General features: G+C 40.9%; 1 protein-coding gene across 1 annotated transcript; it reads left to right on the plus strand.

Annotated features, from left to right (window-relative positions):
- The first annotated feature begins 545 nt into the window (after positions 1–545).
- Positions 546–18,565, plus strand: Clec12a (C-type lectin domain family 12 member A). Its single transcript, XM_051173032.1, has 6 exons — positions 546–792; positions 5,795–5,893; positions 6,434–6,622; positions 7,485–7,636; positions 9,954–10,060; positions 17,110–18,565. Exons 1-6 carry the CDS (start codon positions 702–704, stop codon positions 17,276–17,278), a joined length of 807 nt encoding a protein of 268 aa, XP_051028989.1. The 5' UTR covers positions 546–701; the 3' UTR covers positions 17,279–18,565.
- The last annotated feature ends 2,650 nt before the right edge of the window (positions 18,566–21,215 follow it).

Consider the following 21,215-nt stretch of genomic DNA (forward strand, 5'->3'; position numbering starts at 1 on the left):
TTGTTTGTTTGTTTATTTAGCTAGTTATTTGGGGGGGGGGGTTGAGACAGTGTCTCCCTGTGTAGTATTGGCTGTCCTGGAACTCACAGACATCCACCTGCTTCTGCTTCTCCAGTGCTGAAGGCAAAGTTCCTGTTAATCTAGCCAGAACCTCTGCACCAGAGAGAGAGAGCATGGTCCTTTATCTCTTATTTTTGCATGTCATCTCTGTGCATGTGCAGTTCTCACTAAGCCACTCTTTCTCTAGGAACCTTGACCATCCTACTCACAGGGCACCTTGCTTGCCCCTGTGGTTGCAATAGCAAGCGTTTGAGAGCCAAATCATTCCAGTTATTTCATGCTAGCGAGTTTAATCCTGTGCTGTATCTGCACCGTGTGGTAGGGATGAGTTGTGCAACTTGCCTGATACTATTATTATCCAAACACAATTTCAAAAATTAATGTAGAAATGAAAAAGGGAAGAAATAAGAGGAAGAAAAATGTTTCCCCTTTTGATTTTATTTGTTTTTGTCTGAGGTTTCAAACAGTCTGTGGCTCTTGGGAAGATATGTGAGAGCCTGGCACGGTGGGTTTTTTAAAAAGAAATTCTAGCTTGTGAGATTAGCTTCAGTTTACACACAGAAGAGTAAAGTTCCAGGTAGACTTATTCATCCTCTCTCACCTTTTTCAAGGAACAGTCTGCTTTCTTTGACTACCTATCAATGTCTGAAGAAATTGTTTATGCAAATCTCAAATTCCGGGACTCTGATACGAAAGAAAATACCCAGAAGTCTGAAAAATGTGGGGGGAAAGGTAAGATCATATGTGCTGGATATGATATAAGGCTGTGGCAGTGGTTAGAGCCCTACACTTCTAATATCATGATTACTCAGTGTGAGTTCTTAATTATGCCTTTTGTTTAAGCTCAAAGTGATTATATAGATTTTTTTCCTTAAGGCATAAATCATTTCAATTACAATTTTTTAAAAGTATTCAACTAGATACATGGGACAGGATGGTATTGTCAAATGTGGTGGGTTTTTTGTTAGTTTGTTTTCAAGACAGGGTTTCTCTGTGTGGAGATATTGGTGTTTTATTGTGGAGGGTTTATTTCTGTTGTGTGCGTTCATTATATGAAGCCATGGAACTAGGACTATATATTGTGCAGGAAAGTTATAGAATTATGTGTTCCTTTTTTTATAGTTTTGAAAAGTGAAATGCTTGCAGAATAGGAGAAAGAGAAAGCAGGAGAGGGAGCATGTGTGTGTGTGTGTGTGTGTGTGTGTGTGTGTGTGTGTGTGTATGCACGCGCGCACATTGGAGAGAACACTTTTCTGCCTTTTTCCCCTCAATGTTCATGGAGCTGAGTCTGGTCCAGGTTTCCTTGGGCTTCCTTGTTTTATCCTAGCAATCAGATCTCTATTCTTTGTTTTAAATTTAGATTATATTTAATGTGTGTGTGTGTGTGTATTTGATGAGTGTGTGCATGCATGTGTACTATGAGTGTGTGTACATGTGTGTATATATCTGTGTGTGCACTGACCACAGTGCATGTGTGGAAGCCTGAGGACATCTTGAAGAGTCGGTCCTCTCTGTCTGCCTTGTGAGCCACCAGGGATTTAACTTAAGCCAGGTGCCTGCACAGCAAGTGCCTCTGGCCCCAGAGCTACCTCATGGCCTGCTACCACTAAGCTGTCACTGCCCCTCTCTGTAGCACCCAAGCTACGATCTGTACCACTAATTGGGCAAAGTCCTAGAGAGTTCAGTAAAAGACAAGACAGCAGGTCATTGTGCAACAGGAATGCCATTTAATGAGGGGAAGGAGCAGGCTTATATACTGACTCACAGCACAATGGAAAACAATCAAGGGTCAAGTGTGAAAGCTCTCGGGCTTAGTTCCTCCCCAGCAGGTATGTGTTAGCAAAACAGGCAGAGTACCAGTAACCAATCTGGGGCAAGAAGTTCCCAGCCAACAGCTTCAGGCTTGCTCAAGGTGCCTCGGAGGTCCATGCAGGGCCCCCTTTCTTTTATTATAAACTAACACCTGTCTTAGGCAGCAGAGGACATCAGCATAATTCCTAACCCATCATGGGAGAGGTCACACAGGCCTGTAACCTTCCTGTCTTAGGTTGGATATTTTCCCCCTTCTGCCTTACCCGTCTCTGGTGATTTGTTTGTAAGTTCAGCCATACTTGGGCAGAGGCATTCTCTTGAGCTAAAGATAGTAGAATCCATCTTGTTTGAAAGTTGGCCTGGGCCTGTCTAATGCTGTGGCAGTAGTGTAGGCAGATCAGGCAGATAGCACCAAGAGCGAGGGCTATGAGCCCCAGTGATAGAGAGAGCTTGCCCATCTCTAATTAATCTGCCTGCAAGTTGAAATCCCTGCAATCCGTCTTCTGCACCGGAAGGTGGTACTCGGGGTTCATATGGTCTGCATGGCTAAAGCATGTGTATAATTTAAAAACTGATCACTCCAGGACCCCTGGAGAAACCTAACTACAACTGATGCATTCTCAACTTTAGTAGGTGTAACACAGATGTGTGTGAAAGAGAGAGGACAAGAAGCCATATGGGCCTCCCACAATAAATCCAACTGTTTCTGTAGGAGGCTAGTTTGTAGGTTTAGTTTTAAAATGCCAATTTGTACTAGATTATCGAGTGTGTTTTGGGTGGCTAAGGCTACAGCCTTAGTTTATCTACCACGCTAGCAGTTTATCCACCGTGCTAGCAGTATTTAAAAGATTGGGAGAGGGCTGTCCTCGAAACTGTTGCTGCAGTGGCGGAGGTGACAATGGTAGTAACAATCTCAGCCGTGATCCCAAAGTCTGCTTTCCTCTGTGCTGCACAAGTTGGTCATCTGTAAATGAGGTCTCCAGCATGGGTACCACCTCGGGTACTCAGACCATGGCAGCTGTTGTTTCTTACACCCAGCAGCTAACCTCGGCAGACCTGCTAAGAACAACAGAGACTTCCTCCAAAATTTGTAGCATTAGTTACAATGAAAAAGAAGGGAGTCGGAACACAAGTGACTGAAATGCAGGTGAAATTCTTATTGTTTGGATCAAAGTGTAATTTTATAGATTCTTTACCGAAACTCTAATTAGTGGTCAGGAGAAAAAGCCACATCTGTGAGCATCTGAGAACCTTCTGAGAAAAGGTAATGGCTCTCACCTGGCCCCCTCTCAGTGTGGCTCTACAGAGCTGCATGCAATCACTAGGGGTGCAATTTAATGCTGTGAAAGACTAAAAAATTGCCTGCGTGAAAGGAGCACTGGTCCCATAGGCAGTGGCAGCCTGCTTAAGTTGTTTCATATCCTTGAAATTTAGTGGGCTGAGCTCCCTAACCCTGTTACCCTGAGGATCCACTGTCTCAATCACAATAAAAGCTTGTCTTTCCTTTCCTAATGCTTCTACCTTGGTTATTAAATCTTTGACCTCCTCCTCTATCCCTCTCAGCACAGAGGCCCCACTAAAGGGATCACAAGAAAAGGGGTTGTGCTGAGGAGGATGGCATTTGTGCTCATCGTCTTCAGCAATTCTTTGTTTTAATTGTTCAAGTTTTGCTTCCAAAGTCTCTTCTGCATCAGTTACAGTAGGACTATCATCTCCTAGTTAAGAGCCATCTCATTTCTGGATAGATTTCACAGATTCTAAACCTTGTACTTCCTCAAAAGTCTTACTCATCCCTGCCATTTGTTCTTTTACTTTGATATTGTTGCTCAGGAGCGCATCTTTAACTAGACTTTTCCAAAAGGAAAAGGTGACAATAGGGAAGTTACCAGCCTCCTCTTCTTTACAAGCCTTTTGGAGATCTCCTTTTACCTGTTCCAATCAGGGATGTTTAAGCCTCTAGAGTATATAAACCAGGGACTATGTTTTTCTAATATGGCAATGAATGTTTTAGCTGTCTTAGTTTTAATCCCAGTGCCGTCTTTTCAATAGGGCCACTAATATCCTTAGAGTTACTGGCACCCATCCTTCAGTACACCCTCATTCACTTACTTTGCCAGCTGGCCTCCCAGGGCGATCTCTTAGGTCGTCCTTTCTTCCCGACCTCAGTGGGACCTCCACTTGTAGCGCTGGAGCTACAATCTGTTCCACTAATGGGGCAAAGGCCTAGAAATTTAAATAAAAGACAAGACAGCGGGTCATTTGTGCAACAGCAATGCTGGAATGCAGAATGCTCTTTATTGAGGGGAAGTTGCAGGCATATATACTGACACACAGCACAGTGGAAAACCATCAAGGGTCAAGTGTGCAAGCTCTTGGGCTTAGTCCCTCCCCAGCAGATGGGTGTTAGCAAATCTGGCACAGTACCAGTAACCAATCTGGGGCAAGATGTTCCAGCCAACAGCTTCAGGCTTGCTCAAGGTGTCTTGGGGGTCCATGAAGGGCCCTACATACTTCCCTACTGTTTTAGTAATGCTGAGCAGTCTAAACATCACTTTCTTTGCCAGGCTTAAGGGAGCACTTCTCTAATCTCAGCTACTAAAGAGGCTTAGGCAGGAGGATTACAAATCAAGACCTGCCTGGGCTGCAGAGTGAGTTCAGAGTCACCCCAGCAGTTAGTTTAGTGAGATCCTGTCTCAAAATCAGAGGTAGGAAGAGATCTGAGATTATACCTTTGTGCTAGAGCACTTGTTTAGCATGTGTGAGGCTCTACTTTCACTATGTGACACACTACAAACAGCACTCATACCACACGGAAACCTAAGTGAAATTCCTCCACACTGGGTGTTCTCTGAAACGTTTCCTCCTGAATTTCACTGTTCCCGTGCTTTTGATGTTCTTCTCGTCCTGACTTCTTGCTTGTGCTCTTTGGTGGCTCACTCCAGGGCATTTTCCAGATAGAGACTGGAAGATTTATTGTACTCTCACTAACAATAATTTTACAAAATATTAAGACATAAAATTTTATATTTTATACATCTTTTTGAGAGATTTTTACAACATCGTTATACTATCATATATATATATTAATATGACAAATTTCAGGAACCTCTATTCCTGAATATTAGGTAATTCCTGAATTACTTTCTTGAAACAATGTTTTCATATATCCATATATGGTGATAATTTAAATCATGTTGTACCTTAACAGTAATTCAAAATTATTTGTGGGAAAATGGTCTAGTCTGTGATTCATTGTTCAGAAAATAATAAAAATCATCCCATCACAATGTTTTGCTAGAAAATATTGAAAAGATTGTAATGAGAAATGCAGATCCAGATTAAGGGAGGTGGAGAGCTGGTGAGGGATGTCCAGACTTAGCCAGTGACAGCCTGCTCTGTCTGCCTAGCCTCACCTCTGCATTCCAAGACTCCTCAGCCTGACTTGGCTTCCCTTAGGCTCAGACACTCACTTTCCACAACTGTATATACTGATATGCGCTACCCGTAGCCTCCCTTTTCCTTCCTCCTCTCTACTTTAAACCTTTATCTTTACTCTTTTGAATCTTTCATCAGTCCAAGGGTGAATGTCTTTGTTTATGAGACTCCTCATTCATAAGAACTTCCTGAATGTTTCTTACTTTAAAAGAGAAAAAAAATATCATTGCCTTAACCTTATTAGTAAGAAATTTAAGACTTTTCATGAACAAACAATTCTAGGGTGTAATACAGCATAGTTAAAGACTCAAAACCTATCCGATTATTCTTGAAAAAAATTAAAGCGTTTGGGTTTCCAGCAAATTACTTTTCATTATAAAATACACAATAAAAGGAGATGAGGGGAGGGTGAATGAATGAGTGAGTGAATGAATGAAGTTAGGTGTGAGCTGTTTCTTGAACGCTGTGCTCCTTTTTCTTTTCACAGTACCTTCCGCCCCTTCCCATTCACAGCATAAGACAGCGTTGAGTCTGACTGTTCTGTGCCTTCTCCTGCTGGCTGGACTGGGAGTCCTAGGAGGATTGTGTATGTATCTCCCCATCCTTTAAAAAGAAAGTTTACACTTAATTAAAATATAATGGCTTCATTCCTCCCTTTCCCCTAAAATTCCTCTCATGCCCCTGCTTGCTTCTCCTCAAATCCATTGCCTCTTAGTCTTTAATCATTATTGTAACATGGGTATATAAGTAAATATATAAATGCAACCTGCTGAGTTTGTGTAGTGTTGCATATGTGTGTGTGTGTGTGTGTGTAGATATTTTAGGGCTAATTTAGAATGCCATGAGTTGTTGAAACAATGTTTATTCTTTGAATTTGGCTTTTCCTGACCCAAAGATGGTCTTATAATATAATGTAGTCCATTAAACATACATTCTACCTCCTTCAATAACTCCCATAGAAGAAGCCTTTTCCTACCACTTTATTATTTTGATACTATTTCTTTTAAAAAATTCACAAAATTTCTAAAAGTCATAGGAATAACTGAGAATAAGTTTGTTGTTTTGCTATTTTGTGTTTTTTTTTTTTAATCATCTATTCTCTTCTGTCTTTTAAAAAAACCTGGAGTCTATACAACTTTGGAGACAGAAACCATAAAATCAAATGAACTACAAAGCATCAAGGAAGAACTTAAGAGAAATATTTCCCTTCAGCTGATACACAGTCTCAACAGCTCCAAGGAAATCAAGAACCTCTCTGCTGTGCTGCAAAGGATGGCCACCCAGCTGTGTCGTGAGCTGTATAAAAAAGAACCAGGTAACCCTGTATTGCTCACAAAACTGTTTCCTGAGCAACAAATGAAACCTTAGGGTTCTTGAAAAATCAGTTTCTTGCAGAGCCAATGTTAAGTGTGGAATGAAATGCATTTGGTAAATGAGTCATTGATATTTCCCCGTAGTGAGGAGGAAAGCATGAAAGCAGAAATAACTACACAGCCAGTTTAGAAGGTTCTGACCACTCCACAATGATGCAGCAGACAGTAATACTCAGTTTCTTTAATCTGCACTTTATTACCCTTGTCCTGGGCACAAAGCTCAAGAGGTGGTAGTTAGGGAAGGATGCCTCTTTATACATCACCCCATTCCTACATTTCAGCTAGTGCCGAAGGAGAGAAAGGTCCTAGCAAAGAGATGAAGTCTCTGGTGATGTATGGAACCAGGGGATCGGGTGCTACCTTCCAGTGCTTGTGTAGTTTTTGTGGTTAAACTTTGTTCCTGTACTTCTAAGGAGTCTCTAAAATATTCCAGAAGTTGAGAGCCAGAGAGACAGCTGCTGCATCAACCAGACCCACATGGCCTGGTGAGTCTGGTTTTTACTAGATAGCATTCGCTGCTGTGATTTAATTTTAGAGTCTGTAAGTGAGTACAAACAAAGGAAAACTACCCACATTTCCTAATGATGGACAGACAATACATTTGAATCTGGCCAGGTACCTGAACATTTTTGCTTGCCCAAGTTATGTTCCTAGGGTGATGCATAGGGATGTAGAGGACTCGGTTTCTTTCTCATTGTCCTAAAGAGAAGCAACACAGTCAATCTTGTCAGTGTCACACAGGCAGTAAAGGAATAATAGTCAAGAGTGTTCACACGAACCTGCGCGACTCTGTCCTCCTTCTAGAGCACAAATGCAAACCTTGTCCAAAGGGTTCGAAATGGTACAAGGACAGCTGTTATCTCAGACTTGGTGAATCAGGAACATGGCAAAACAGTGAAATGCTGTGCTCTGCTCGGAATGCTAGCCTGCTGAAGATTAAGGACAAGAGTGTGCTGGTAAGTTCCTATGTCTCTGTTCCCTTGGGAAGGAATCACTTTGCATCAGGAAACGAGGGAGGGGTGGAGAGGGACATGTTGGGAAGACTCACGGTGACCCACTCATGACTCAGAATCACTTGCGTTGCATGGGGAGGGGAGTGGGACTTGCACATCTGTCTTAGGGAAAAAATCACAGTCAAGCTAAAACCCACAGGCTTTAGCTTAAGCAGAATCTTAGAAGCTACAAGATAGAAGGGTAGATCAGGGACTCCCAGAATCCTCAGATCTGTTATTTCCAAGTTGGAAGTGTAGATGCAGATTTTCTGTGTATGCTCCAGAATAGCTATCCAAAGACAGAGAGTCTGACCATCGTGGCTAGGGCTCACTACCCCTATAAAAACACACACACAGGAGGATATTCTTTATTGTGAATATATTATATTTTTTATTTACTTAGGCAAAAAGGCAAGGTTAAGCCAGATAGGGTGATACTTGTTTAAGTAACTATACTGGGTTGATAAAGAGGAGGCAAATGTTAACCAGACATATTGCACAGAGTAATTAGGATCAATGAAAAACGAATCCTTTGGTTTGTTTATGTCTAAATCAGTGGTTCCCAACCTTCCTAATGCTGCATCCCTTTAATACAATTCCTCATGTTATGACCCCCCCACCATAAAATTATTTTACTACTACTTCATAACTCTACTTGTGTTACTGTTAGGAATTTTAGTGGAAGTAACTGATATTTCTGATGGTCTTAGGCAGCCCCCATGAAAGAGTCATTTGATCTCCAAAGGGATAGTAACCCATAGGTTAAGAACTGCTGGTCTAAACAATGCCTTTGCATTTCTCTTATTAGTAAATAGTTCTGGTCTCTCATATAGTAATCCTTTACTATTTTCTTTCTTTCTTTCTTTTGAGACAAATCTCACTCAGTAGCCCTGGCTTATCTCAAACTAACAGCAATCCTCCTGCCTCATTCCCAGGTACTGGAATTAACTGTGTGAGCTGCTGATCCTAGATTGTAGCGATTTATCTTGGAGTAAAAGTATATCCACTTAATAGCTCAGCTTCTCTGCCGTATGAAACTTGGTCATCTTTTATAAGAGAAGGGAATTTGATTGGTTATGCTCTCTCATTGACCTTTATCAATAACCATACATAATTACTTACTTAAATACAAACAAACAACAACAACTGGCTTTAACAGGAAAAGACATTACTTTGGATGAAGCATTGTGCCCTGACTCTGGGTTCTGTAGCTATTGCTCTACTTTGACTCTACTCTATTACAACAGCTCTAGTCCACTTCCCTTTTTCTGTTAAGTCTGGCTTGAAGTCATTAGCCACCTCCTGTGCCCCAGACTGAATATTCACTACCCAAATATTTAGAGCTGGAAAACTGTTAAGCTTTTCATTGACCCTATATTAAGGTTATTCAGTGAATCAGTAGGCTCTTTTGTCACCAGTGGTGAAGGCTTAAGAGATCTCAGAGACTTCAGTCCACTTGTTGCCAAGTTCCTGTAGCCATCAGACAGACACAGAGAGTGAACAGTTGAAACATTTTGTGAGAAAGTAAACCAGCAGAAGGGATGTGAGCTTCTCAAGGGAAAGTCTCATCGCAGAGTCTGTATGGCTTGTTTCATGAGAGATTCTTAAATGAACTAGGATTGACCAGGATTGACTCCTTCTATTCTTACACGGGTAGAGTAGTGTATGTTGTGGTATTAGATGCATTATGGAAGCTGCACTTGATGCAGGGCTGACCACACCATAACAATAGAGCAAAGGACTGTTGCAGTTACCAGGGCCTGACTAGCTAGGGGTGATGTTAGTTTTTACTGTTTGAGCAGTTGCACGATGTCCTGCTAAACCACAGTTCTGTGATTGCAGCTGCCCCCCAGCACTTGAATTTCCTCCTCATTCTTCCCTATATCTACACAGCAGGTCCAGCTTTCTTCCTGCTAGGCAGGGAACTGTGCTATAAAAAAATGCTAACATCAGTGGGGGGAGGGATGCAAACCTTTAATCCCAGCATTTGGGAGGCAGAGGCAGGTGGATCTCTGTGAGGTCGAGACCAGCCTGGTCTACAAGAGTTAGTTCCAGGACAGCCTCCAAAACCACAGAGAAACCCTGTCTCGAAAAAGAAAAGAGGAAAAAAAAACTTGTTAACATCTTAAAAATCACTTTGTTTCTTTTAAGTGACATTGAAAGGTGGTAATGTTAGGCCAAAACTATCATGTTAAAACAGTAGCCTGCAATGTGTGATCCTGTGAGGTAGTATACAGACATAAGAAACAGTTTCTTAAACAGGCCATCTCTGTTTCTCTAGGAATTTGTAAAGTCGGAAAGCTTAAGTAATTATTGGCTGGGATTGTCACCCAGAAGAGATCAAGCAAAATCTGAGACACTAACTGAGAAAATGTTTCTCTCTATAGGGTAAGTCTCTGTTCTTGTTGGGTTTTTATGGTTAGGCTTGAAAGGAGACAATGTTTCTCTCCGCAGCATAGTCTCTAGTTGGATCTTTATGGTTAGGCTTGGATGGAGACAGTGTTTCTCTTTGCAGGGTAAATCTCTGTTCTTATTGGATTTTTGTGGTTAGGCCTGAATGGAAACAATGTTTCTCTCTGCAGCATAAGTCTCTATTCTTGTTGGATTTTTGTAGTTAGGCTTGAGTGGAGATGTATCTTCAGGAGCTTGGCTGAGTGCCTTTAAAAGCAGCTTCAGATGACAGCTTGTCTTTAAAGGCAAGTTTCTCTACCAGCAGGGTTTTGTGATTTACTAGATTATGTAGAAAATGGCCATACACGTCTTTTCACCAGGTTGGCAAATCTCCAGTAACCTAGAGTAATCAAATTATGGATTGTGTGTGTGTGTGTGTGTGTGTGTGTGTGTGTGTGTGTGTGTGTAATTAATGCTTATAGTTAAGATTGCAAAAGCCAAAACCATTCACTAAATACCTTTAAATACTTAATATTGTTCTATATTCTGGAGTTAAAAAAGGTGAATGCGAGGTTGACAGGGCTCTAAATTACCTAAACTTGGGCTGTATGTTTGTGTGTTTGTGTGTGGAATGTGTGTGTGTGTGTACCCAATGCAAGTCAGAGAATAAATTCTGAAGTCATTCTTCAGATGTTTTCCACTTTTTGAGGCAGAATCTCTCTCTGGCCCAGAACTCTCCAAGAAGTCTAAGTTACCAGCGAGCCCCAGGGATCTGGTTGTCTATTTCTCCCCAGTGCTAGGATTATGAGCTCAGATTTTATGCCAGCTCAGATTTTATCCGTGGGCTCAAGATTTTGTACTTGCTAAGCAAGGACTCAATTAAATTACCTCCATAGCCCTGAAGTGGAGATTGTTTAGTGTATTATTTGAAAACTCACTGGATGAACAGCATAAAAAAATAATACAAACTTCTCTATAGATTGCATGATTTGTAAGTGTATTTATAACTTACTAACATATTTAGGAAGGTATTTATAAATATACTGCAATAACTGGATTCATACATTGTATTTGTTCTGCTTTTTAATGAGACCAAATCAAGGCCTTACAAAACCATGTGAAAATTCCACTTGTATTTATAATTCATGAAATTTGGGAAACAGAATATGAATCTAGAAAAAGAAATTGTAGTCTCGGTCTGCTGGTGTCATTGCAGATCCCACATTCATCACAAGGTGCACAAGAGAGCAGTGCTCACACAAGTGTTACAGGGCATTCCAGCCCTCGATCTTGATTTACAGGCAGCTGTAAGCTGGATGCTGGGGACCGAACTTTACTTCTCTGCCAGATCCAAGTGTGCTTTAAGGACTGAACCATCTCTCCAGCCCTGTTACCTCCCCCACCCCCAAACTTTGTTTGTTCCAATACTGGGGATTGAATCCAGGATCTTGCTTTGGATATGCAAGAATACCACCATCCTGTTGCATTTCAATGCCCCCCCCAACCTCCACCCCACACACATATTTGTTAGTTTAGGACACACTGACTAAGAAGCCAGCCAGGGCCACCTGTCTGAAAGTCTACCATGCTGAGGGTAAGTAAGCACTGAGAATTCTGCACACACATCACCACTTTGTCAGTGACAGGAAGGGATCCAGCTGAGACTGTAGTGCTGGAATTGTGCAGTTGTGAGTGGTTAAGGATGATTGGCCAAGAGCTTGTAACAATTTCTTAGGAGAAATTAAGAAGAAATATCTGGAAAGTAAGTGGCTTCAATTTATTTAAAACAAAAACAAAAAAACAAAGAACAAAAACAAACAAACAAACAAACAAACAAAACAACAAAAACCCTGAATGTATTTTTCCCTGCACAGTGAAAAAGCACCCTTAGCCTTAACATCACACTTCCCCTGGTTTTCCTTCTGATGCTAAAACATCCTTGTGATACACAGGCTGACTTGGTTTAGCAGTTTTTCCACAGTCTAATTAATTAATGCCTTTCAGTAGCTGTAGTCCCTGCTTCATTAGCATTTAAAATTTAAAGATAGTAAAGCATCATGCAATCTATCGGGGGGGGGGGGGTCCTCATATCCTCCTTCTGTTTAAAAAGCATCTCTTTTAGAGTGTGACTAGATGTTTCAACACTCACTTGTCCTGTAGGATTATACAGTATCCCTGTGAAGTGTTTTATGTTATAATGTGCAAAAAAAGTTTTACTTTATTGGGAACATAAACAGGGGCACTATCAATTTTAATTTGTACTTGTATGCTCACTGTAGCCTTTGCCCCTATTAAACATGTAATTATAGAATCTGCCTTTTCAGAACTTACAGCCGATGGATGCCCATTCAAACCAAGAGTGTGTATCAATGGTATTTTAAAATTTCAAATACTGTTAAATTAAATACATACATTTACTCTGTGTGTGTGTGTGTGTGTGTGTGTGTGTGTCTATGTGTACTTTTAGGATTATTCCTGCAGGTAAAGAAACTTGATTATACAAAGAACAAACAGGACAGTTTTTTTTTTTTCTTTCTTTCTTTCTTTCTTTTTTTTAATAATTTCTTTAGCTTGTTGCCAGTAATGGGATTTCTTTTAAGCCTTTACTATTAACATGATGTGTCTTATAAAATTCTGAAGCTTTTAACACACTTCCTGTCAGTAATTGATCAATTTCTTCGTTTCCTTTTGCTAATGGCCCAGACAATTCAGTATAAGATTGAAGATGAGTGATAAGTAGTTCACACAATACTTGTTGCAGTTGCATGGATAGCAAAGTTTATTCTGAATTATCAGGAATAAGTTCAGCAGTTTCTATACACCATATAACCTCTTATGCATAGTGAGAATCAGTAGTTATTAAGAGGTTCTTTAAAGTCTAATAAAACCATTAAGATGGCATATAACTGATTTTTTTAACAGAAGCATATGACCTGTGAATTACTTTACTTAGGTTTTCTGGTTTATAACCAACCATTTCTAACTTATTTGTGTCAGTATAAAATGTAAGAGGCCCAGAAATAGATGCCCTTTCCAACATGCACCCATACTCCAAATTTGGATAGCTAATTCCTTTTCTTCCCCCCTGTTGTTGACCAACCTGTATAACCTATGATTTTCCTTGATAATTGTTTCTAATACCTTTTCCAGAAATGTATCCCATTTTTAAAGATCATTTTATGGGCTGTTCCTGAAATTGTAGGAATATTAATTTGAGTTTACCTTTGTTGTAACAAATCCCTCCCCCATACATTTATGGCTATATAATAAGGCTTTAATATTCATATTTGTGTTTCAGGCCCTAAACATTTGATCCATTCTATACTTGGTTTCATCTGAGATAATGTTCTAATGCCTCAAAACTGAGTGAAACCATCCTCTAAAGGCCTGTAAGGATCCCAAGACTCTTGAGAAGTTGTAGATATGTAAGCTCCAGTGTTCACTAAACCTTCAATCTCAATGCCATTTACTTGTAATTTTAGTTTTGGCCTCTTGTCATGTCATTAATAACAGTTTGCCACAATACTTTCTTTCCAATGCTTATAACACCTCCTGTTTGAGATATTGGAGCTGCTTTACCTTTAAGAAATGGAAGTAACAACAATTGAGTAATTCTATCATCAGCTTCTATCTGCATGGTCGTTTTTTTAGATAAGCCATCTATAAAGGCATGAAAAACAATCTCTATAGGATTTTAAGAGGTAATTTTAGGCAATACCCAGGAAATATTTTCATAAAATCTTAAAAGGTGGACCCGTTTTTATAGATCTCAAGTAACACATTAATTTAACTTGTCAATTATAAATAATGTGGAACAAATAATTTATCTGTATTTTATTTAGTGGAAAAATGGTTTTTGTAGGCTCTTTATCAGCAAGAGATTATTTCTATGAGCGTTTGATTTAGCAGCCATATTTAACAACCACTCTATTTCAGGTGCTGCATTTTTATGGAATTTAGCCAAGTTTATAGACAGCAACTTAAAAGAACAGAGGCAAATTCTCATAATGATAAACAGACAAGAGCATACCCAATAATATTGTTCAAAATCATGAATTTTGCTCTTCTAGTTCATTTACTATGAAAATTAAACATGTATTACTCAGATGATCAAGAGAAAACAACGTCTTCCATACAATGAATGACTAATACCTCTGGAAATTCAAACATCATTGACTTAGTAATTTATGCCCTGACTGAAACTGTCTTTACCAGAAGTTGGGCTTGTTGAAGGGGTGTTGGTGGTGGGGATAAAAAACAAAACAAAAACAAAAACAAAAGTCATTTAAACCAAATTTAAGGAAGAAAAAAAAATCCCAAAAAACAAAAAACCCAAAAAACAAACAAACAACAACAACAACAACAAACCAAGAAAATTCTAAGTTCTGGGCCAGCTGTGCTAGCTCAGGGTGAATCAGCGAAGCCCTGCCCATCCTTCTTTGATATTCAGATACCAACTCTTCTGATGGCCTGCAAGTCAACAAGAGCAACAGGTAGGGAGAGCCAGGGAAATTGGGGTTGCAGTTGTCGTGAATTTCTTCGTGATATTGGAAAGAGCCCTTTTCCTTCCTCTATTCCTACTGGAAGATTTTTGTTTGTTTGTTTGGTTGGTTGGTTGGTTTCCCTTATTTTTTGTTTATGGGGGCCTTTGTATTTCTAGGCCTTGATTCAACAAATGGGAAAATACCTGTTCTCAATTAAACATTTGTCCTTTTTCTTTCGAGGAATTTTCTTTTTTATTTCCTTCCTTTTCCTTTTCACTACTTAAAAGGGCCTTTCCCCTTGATTTATTCTTTGCCTAAGGAGCCATTTTACTTGTTGCCACTCCTGAGAGGGGGAAGTTCTCCATGAACCTGACAAATCCTGAGTCCTCATACTCAGAGAGTGCACTTTAAAAAAACAAAAAACAAAAACAAAAACAAAAAAACAAAACAAAGCAAAAGAACCCTCCAGTCCTGGAGCAACTAGATCTCTTCTTTCTCCAAGGCCCATGATGTTGGGCGCCAAGGGTGGGTGTTGTGTTTTTTGGTAGGTCTGTGGAAGAAATTGGGTCTCTCCAAGATGAGTCTTGGCTTAAGAGCAGCAGAGGAGCCACTTTCTGGTGACCTGACTGCCATTGCTTCGCAACCACCTCCACCCCTTTTCTTTAGTGTCACACAATCTACACCTTAGCAAATGAGTTTCTGCACATGGACACCTCTTCTCTGAAACTCCCAAGGGAAACAAGTGACAGAGCAATTCTCAGCCACCAAACCTCTTGGTTGGTTCTCCAGAGTTCTTCTGCAACCGATTTTGCAGAGACTTTGAACTCTTCAGGAAGAACTCCGATAAGCTTCAGACGCTTCAAACAAAACGCAGCTGTTGGAAAAGGTAACGGTCACAAAGATAACACCACAAAAGGCAGTTCAAAGTCCAGATGCTAGCACCCTGAATTCAAGCCGGCTAAGGTGCACAGCTCCCCAGATTTCCCGCTACAATAAAGGGGATACGATCAGCAGATGTTTGATAATATCTAACAATCCTTAAATAATCATTATATATGGTGTGTGTGTGTGTGTGTGTGTGCGCGCACACACACACACACACAAGTGAGTGAAATTTTGTTGTTATTCTCATGTTTGGGGCTTTTTCTGGAAGATAGTGATGTTTACTTTGACATTATAGAAAAACATTTTTTTTCAACATGTATTTTACTTTTAATTAACTGTCTCTTTGTATATCTGTGTGTATGAGTATTCAAACATGATTTTAGGTACCTGGCAGCCAGAAGCATTGTATACCCCAGAGCTGGAGTTATAGGTGCTTGTGAGCCACTGTAAGCTGGGGGCTGAACTCAGATCCCCTGGAATTTCCATTTTAGCCACAGAGCCATTTCTTCAGCTCCCTAGAAATCTCATTCTTGAAAATTGAAAATTTAACTTGCTACATCCTTGTACTGCCTTAGGGGTGGACCTACTGGGGTGGTAAGGGATTGAAGAAAAGACAGGCACACATGCACACAGGAAGGCTGGGCTCTCTGGTGGAAAAGCCAAGGTATCTCAGAAGTTCAGTGTGTTTAGTATATACGTTGGACTCTTGGAGGAGGGTGTGCAACTTCATACAGATAAACCAAGGAGGCTGGTTTAGTTGTTCTCAATAGGGACAGTCTCTGAAGGGGAACGGGTTTAATTGATCTCAGTAGAAACAGTCTCGTAGGGCAACACTCTTAAGGCCACAAATATCTAAGGGGAAGACTGTTATGGTGGACTTTTCTACACCATCAGCAACTGTACATGGACAGGATGAAGGGCTTTCCCATCCTTCCAAGCATCACTCTTGGGGATGGGTAGGGAGGAAGACTTTTTCATCCCTTTGAGCCTCACTGGAGGGAGAGAGAGGATTTGCCATCCCGCTAACCCTCACCCTAGGAGGATGAAGTCTTTGCTATTTTACTGTAGGTCTGAGGCCATGGTCCTCAACATGGCCAGCTCATGTCAATAATACACACTTACTTAAGCCTTCCCCACACCCATGGCTTCTTCTGCTTCCAAAAATAACTAATGAAATTATTTGATGACCATTATTATTAGTTGACCCCCCAAAAATTAATGTTATGTTTATTAAAAAAATAATGTTTCTAATTTATAAATATGCATTTATGATTACTCATCCAATGTTATAAACTACTAGTCAGAATGGAGTATATGAGACATTGCTAGGAGGAAACGGCACACAAGAGATGATGCAGGGCTTAAATGTTTCCTAAATTAGGTTCATTCTAGTTTGGTGAAGACGGTGCCACTGTTTTACTACAGGAAGTGAAGGTAGACACTTGTGGCGTGGCATTATTGTAAATCGTATCAGCCGTGGGAAGCAAGGTTAGTCTGGAAACAAATGACAGAAAATATTCCAGATGTGGGTTTCACCTCACATATGTATACCCCAGTCATCAACTCAAATTTGACTTAAACAATAGAACACACACGCAATAATTTTGTGTAGAAAATTCTCTTCTGTGGGTGTAATCAAACTATACCTCATCAAGTGTCCCTGCTTTTCTCTTACAGGTTTGAAAGAAGCACATATGACTTAAGTAAGATGTACTGCGGATACATAGAAAGGACATATGTCTACTATTCACGTTGCACTCTGAAGAAAAATGTCCTATGTGAGGAGACAGCCAGTGATGTACAGATGGAGAGTGTGCTGAATGACATTCCGGAGGAAAGCTTGTAGCTACCAATGAGAGTAGCCTCCATAGGCTCACATGTTTGAATACTTGATCCCCAGTTGGTGGAACTGTCGGGGAAGGATGAGAAGGTGTGGCTTTTTCACAGGTGCTACTCCACTGATGACAGGCTTTGGTTTTCAGAAGGCCACACCATTTCCAGTTAACTCATTCTCTGTCTTATTCTTGTGGGTTGAGATGTGAGCTCTCAGCTACTGCTCAAAGCAGGTCTGCCTGTCTGCTGACTTGCTCCCCTCTACAATAGCCAAGAACTCTAACCCTTCAGAACCATGAGCTCCAAATTCAACACTTCCTTTTATACGTTGCTTTAGTCATGGTGTTTTGTCACAGCAGTTGAAAAGTAGCTAAGACACCTGTCAGGAAGAGGAACTTTAGGTAGTATACATCTCCTGTCTCAAATAAACATAGTATCGACAATTTGACTACAGCTTCTGCTGCTCCTCATGTTTAGTCTAGATATCTTTTCCTCCTTTGCTGACTGTCCCTACACTAATTCATAGCTTATCACCATGTATGTTTTTAAAGCACACAATACACTGAGGTATATAATCTGCACAGGAAAAAAAAATAAAGTGAGCTAGAAGGAAAACATCAAGAATGAGAGAATGAAAGATATAGAGGAAAAATAAGCAAAAGGGTAAAGAAAAAGTCAGAAGGAAACAATTAAGAAAGCGTGTGTCTTTTCCCATATTCCCTCAGATTAGAAAATACCCCTATTCCTTGGATCTTCCTTGAGCCCTGCAGTTCTCACGGCTGGTCCCCACAGCAGCTGTAGTGCATGTTCTGGGATCTAAAGACCTCAGGTAGCCACACTACTTTAGCTCTGTTGCCTGATGTATAACATAGTCTCTCTATTGGGGTGGCTCTACTCTGTGCCTATAGCTTCCCTCAATAGTATCTCTGCCATCCTTGGGTTTCCAGTGAAACTGTACACATCTTCAAAGATGGATGCAATGACTTCCCAGAGTCTCCTTACAGGGACTTTCCCCTGCTTCACATTGCCTGGCCTCTCACACTCAGAAGAGTGAAGAAGAATTCATGAACACCCTCAGTTTTGGAACTTTCATACCTGAAAAACCAGTATTACTTGATGGACAATGCTGCCAAATTCCCCTGATACCTTGAGAAGCATCCCAACCCCCTTGGCCCACAATTTGTGTTGGCCTGTATGTACCTCCACCCTGGGGAAATACCTCTCTACAAGGCTGTTTTCAAGTGGGAAGCACGTCTAGTCACTTTCTTACTCAAGCCCTCTCTTTGAAAATAAACTTTCATTTTCACATTTGAAGGATAAAGTGTTGATCCCAAGGGTAGCTTTCCTATTGTTCATAGCTGGTCTTTCTTAACATGATAGCCATAGAAGGTAAATAGGAGATTCTCTCTAAAAGTTCACATAGAGGGCAAAACTTCCCTTACAGTGCTTGCAATGAAAACCAGTTCAGGCTTGGCTGACACATCTTTTTGGTTTGTTTTTATTTTGTTTTCAGGATGTGTTCTGGGATGTATTTGAATAGGCACTGGGTGTTATTCATAGGTCACAAAGGGAAATAACTTGCTGTTGCTGTTTCTTTTTCTTCAGCCTGATAGAAGTGGGGGTTTCAGATTGCCAGCATGTCACTAAGTGCATTGTCCAGAGTTGGCTGTGTGTGTATAAGACAAAGATTTCTCAGGCTGCCAAGTGCGTGGTTAGAAGAGTGGTGTATGCATAGCCTATGTCATGTATAGTCCCATGTTGCTAAATTGTTTCTCCTGCTAGCCTGCTTCAATTCTCCCCACTTCAAGAGACTTTTCTTTGTAATTTATTAGGGGGACATGAAGGTCAAAGGTCAGTCTTCTTTGCAAGTGCCTTGTGTTAAGTAGGGAGTGGACATGGGCAGGACAGAAACAGTCTTTTCTATTCTTTCCCTAGAATTGTTGTATCTCTTAGATCCCCATTGGAGAGCATACATTAAATTTCTTAGCCTATTGGTCCACAAATATCTTCTGTGGGCATCGTCACATGATGGAGAAGTCATGGTAGTAGGAGCTTGGAGTAGCTGGTCATTCAACATCCATAGAGACAGAGAGCAATAGCTGTTTATGTTCCGTTCCCTTTCTCCTTTTCATTCACTTTAGGAGCTCAGCCCATGGGATGTTGTCTCCCATAGTTAAAATAGTTCTCCCCAGTTCAAGTAACCCAAAGTGTATTATCCTAAACAGGCACACTGAGAGGCCATCTTTTAGGTGGTTCTAGACCCTGTCACACTGGCAGTAATAACTGTGACATGTACTGATGATTATCGAGAGACATGGAATCCACATTAGAGGTGTGCTTCCATACTAAGAAAAGCAAAACAAAGCATATCTGCCTTCAGAAAAAATAAAAGAGGAATAAATTTTCAAAGATACAGGAGTGCCGCTCAACAGGGCCAGTGTACTGGGGACTCTGGGTCTATCAGCTTTGTCCACATCTTACAGAAGTTCCATCAGGCTTATGCTTGCTTAGAGCCCCTTGGAGAAGTCTCTGAAGGTTGTGAAACTGTCTTAAATTATAAATCAAAAGGCTGGGGTTCCAATGTTAGAGTTTATTTTCTGAAGTCCAGCTCTTGGGCTAGAGAACACAGGAGTAACTTTAACATGAGCACTGCAAGAAAAATCAAAGCTTTGCATGGGTCGTTAATTTCTGCAAGGTCTGCAAACTTTAGAGGACACCGGAAAATGTCAAATTATTCATTTTCTCTACATGCCCAATGCTCTACTGCTGTAACATGCTTTGTCTTCTGAAACCCAAGAGTCACTTGGTCCCAGGTGACAATAATTAATAAGCACTTGTGGTTGTGTATAGTGTTCTTTCTATCAACTCACCCAGCAGCAGTGAAACCGAATCTTAGTACTTTTAAATCTAGACTTTTGAATCCAGAAGTTTTGGAGTCTATTCTTAAAGTTGTTCCCTAAAGCAATTTTTAGTGCTAGCAGCTGAACAACCGGCAGGAATGAATAGCTGTTAGGAGATCAGTCGTGGAACAGGATCTGGACACCCAGATTTGTGGTAGAATATTATTTTAAGGCGTGTTGTGTTTGTTTAACTCCGTGAAGCTGTGATTCTTTGCCGTCTAAAACAGCTGACGGTCTAATAAAGAGCTGAACCGCTAACGTAGAGAGAGACAGGAGTGAGAATAGGCGGGCTGGCAGGCAGAGAGTATAAATAGAAGGACAACCGAGGCAGAGGAAGCAAAAGAACAGGAGAGGAGGACGTCAGGGGCCAGCTACCCAGCCAGCTGCGGAGCAAGAAGGAAAGTAAAATATACAGAATAAGAAAGATAAAAGCCCAGAGGGAAACAGTAGATGGGATAACTTAAGCTGGCAAGAAATACGCCAAGCTAAGGCTGGGTACTCGTAACTAAGAATAAGCCTCTGTGTGTGATTTATTTGGGAGGTTGGTGATGCCACCCCCCCACCCCCACAAAAAAAGAGTAAAACATCACACACAACACAATGCCAACCAAGAAAACCCCCGAGGCTGGGAGGAACTAGTTCTATCCCTGAAGGCATACTGCCACCTCGTGGTCGTATGGAAGAACTTTCCCCTGCTGCTTTATGAAAGGAAGCTGCCGGATTAGGGACCCTTTTGTTGGAAAAACCACTACACATGTCTGACTCTGCTGGAAATAGAAAGCCTGGTCTCCACACTCAGCAGCCCCCACGCCACTCCCATCCAATTCTACCTGCTATGGAAGGCACTGAACGATACTCAACGAGGTGGTGTGTTAGATATCTGTAGTCTCAGCACTCAGGAGGCTGATGCAGGACAGCTGAGTTCCTAGCCAGCCTGTTACACAGTGAGGTGCCTCCCCACCCCAAACCAAACAAGCAGAAACCTTTATGTCCCCTCATTTTACAGGCGGCCTTTTTTCCTTCAGAATATTTGGATTTGCTACTAGATCC

Source organism: Phodopus roborovskii, unplaced genomic scaffold (assembly GCF_943737965.1).
Source record: "Phodopus roborovskii unplaced genomic scaffold, PHOROB, whole genome shotgun sequence".
Lineage (NCBI taxonomy): Eukaryota > Metazoa > Chordata > Mammalia > Rodentia > Cricetidae > Phodopus > Phodopus roborovskii.

Bases quoted from the DNA above. Each gene is read 5' to 3' on its own strand.
- Clec12a (XM_051173032.1), top strand. From the start codon at position 702: ATGTCTGAAGAAATTGTTTATGCAAATCTCAAATTCCGGGACTCTGAT. The intron at 793-5,794 runs GTAAGATCATAT...TTCTTTTCACAG, and splicing joins TGAAAAATGTGGGGGGAAAG to TACCTTCCGCCCCTTCCCAT. The intron at 6,623-7,484 runs GTAACCCTGTAT...TCCTCCTTCTAG, and splicing joins GCTGTATAAAAAAGAACCAG to AGCACAAATGCAAACCTTGT.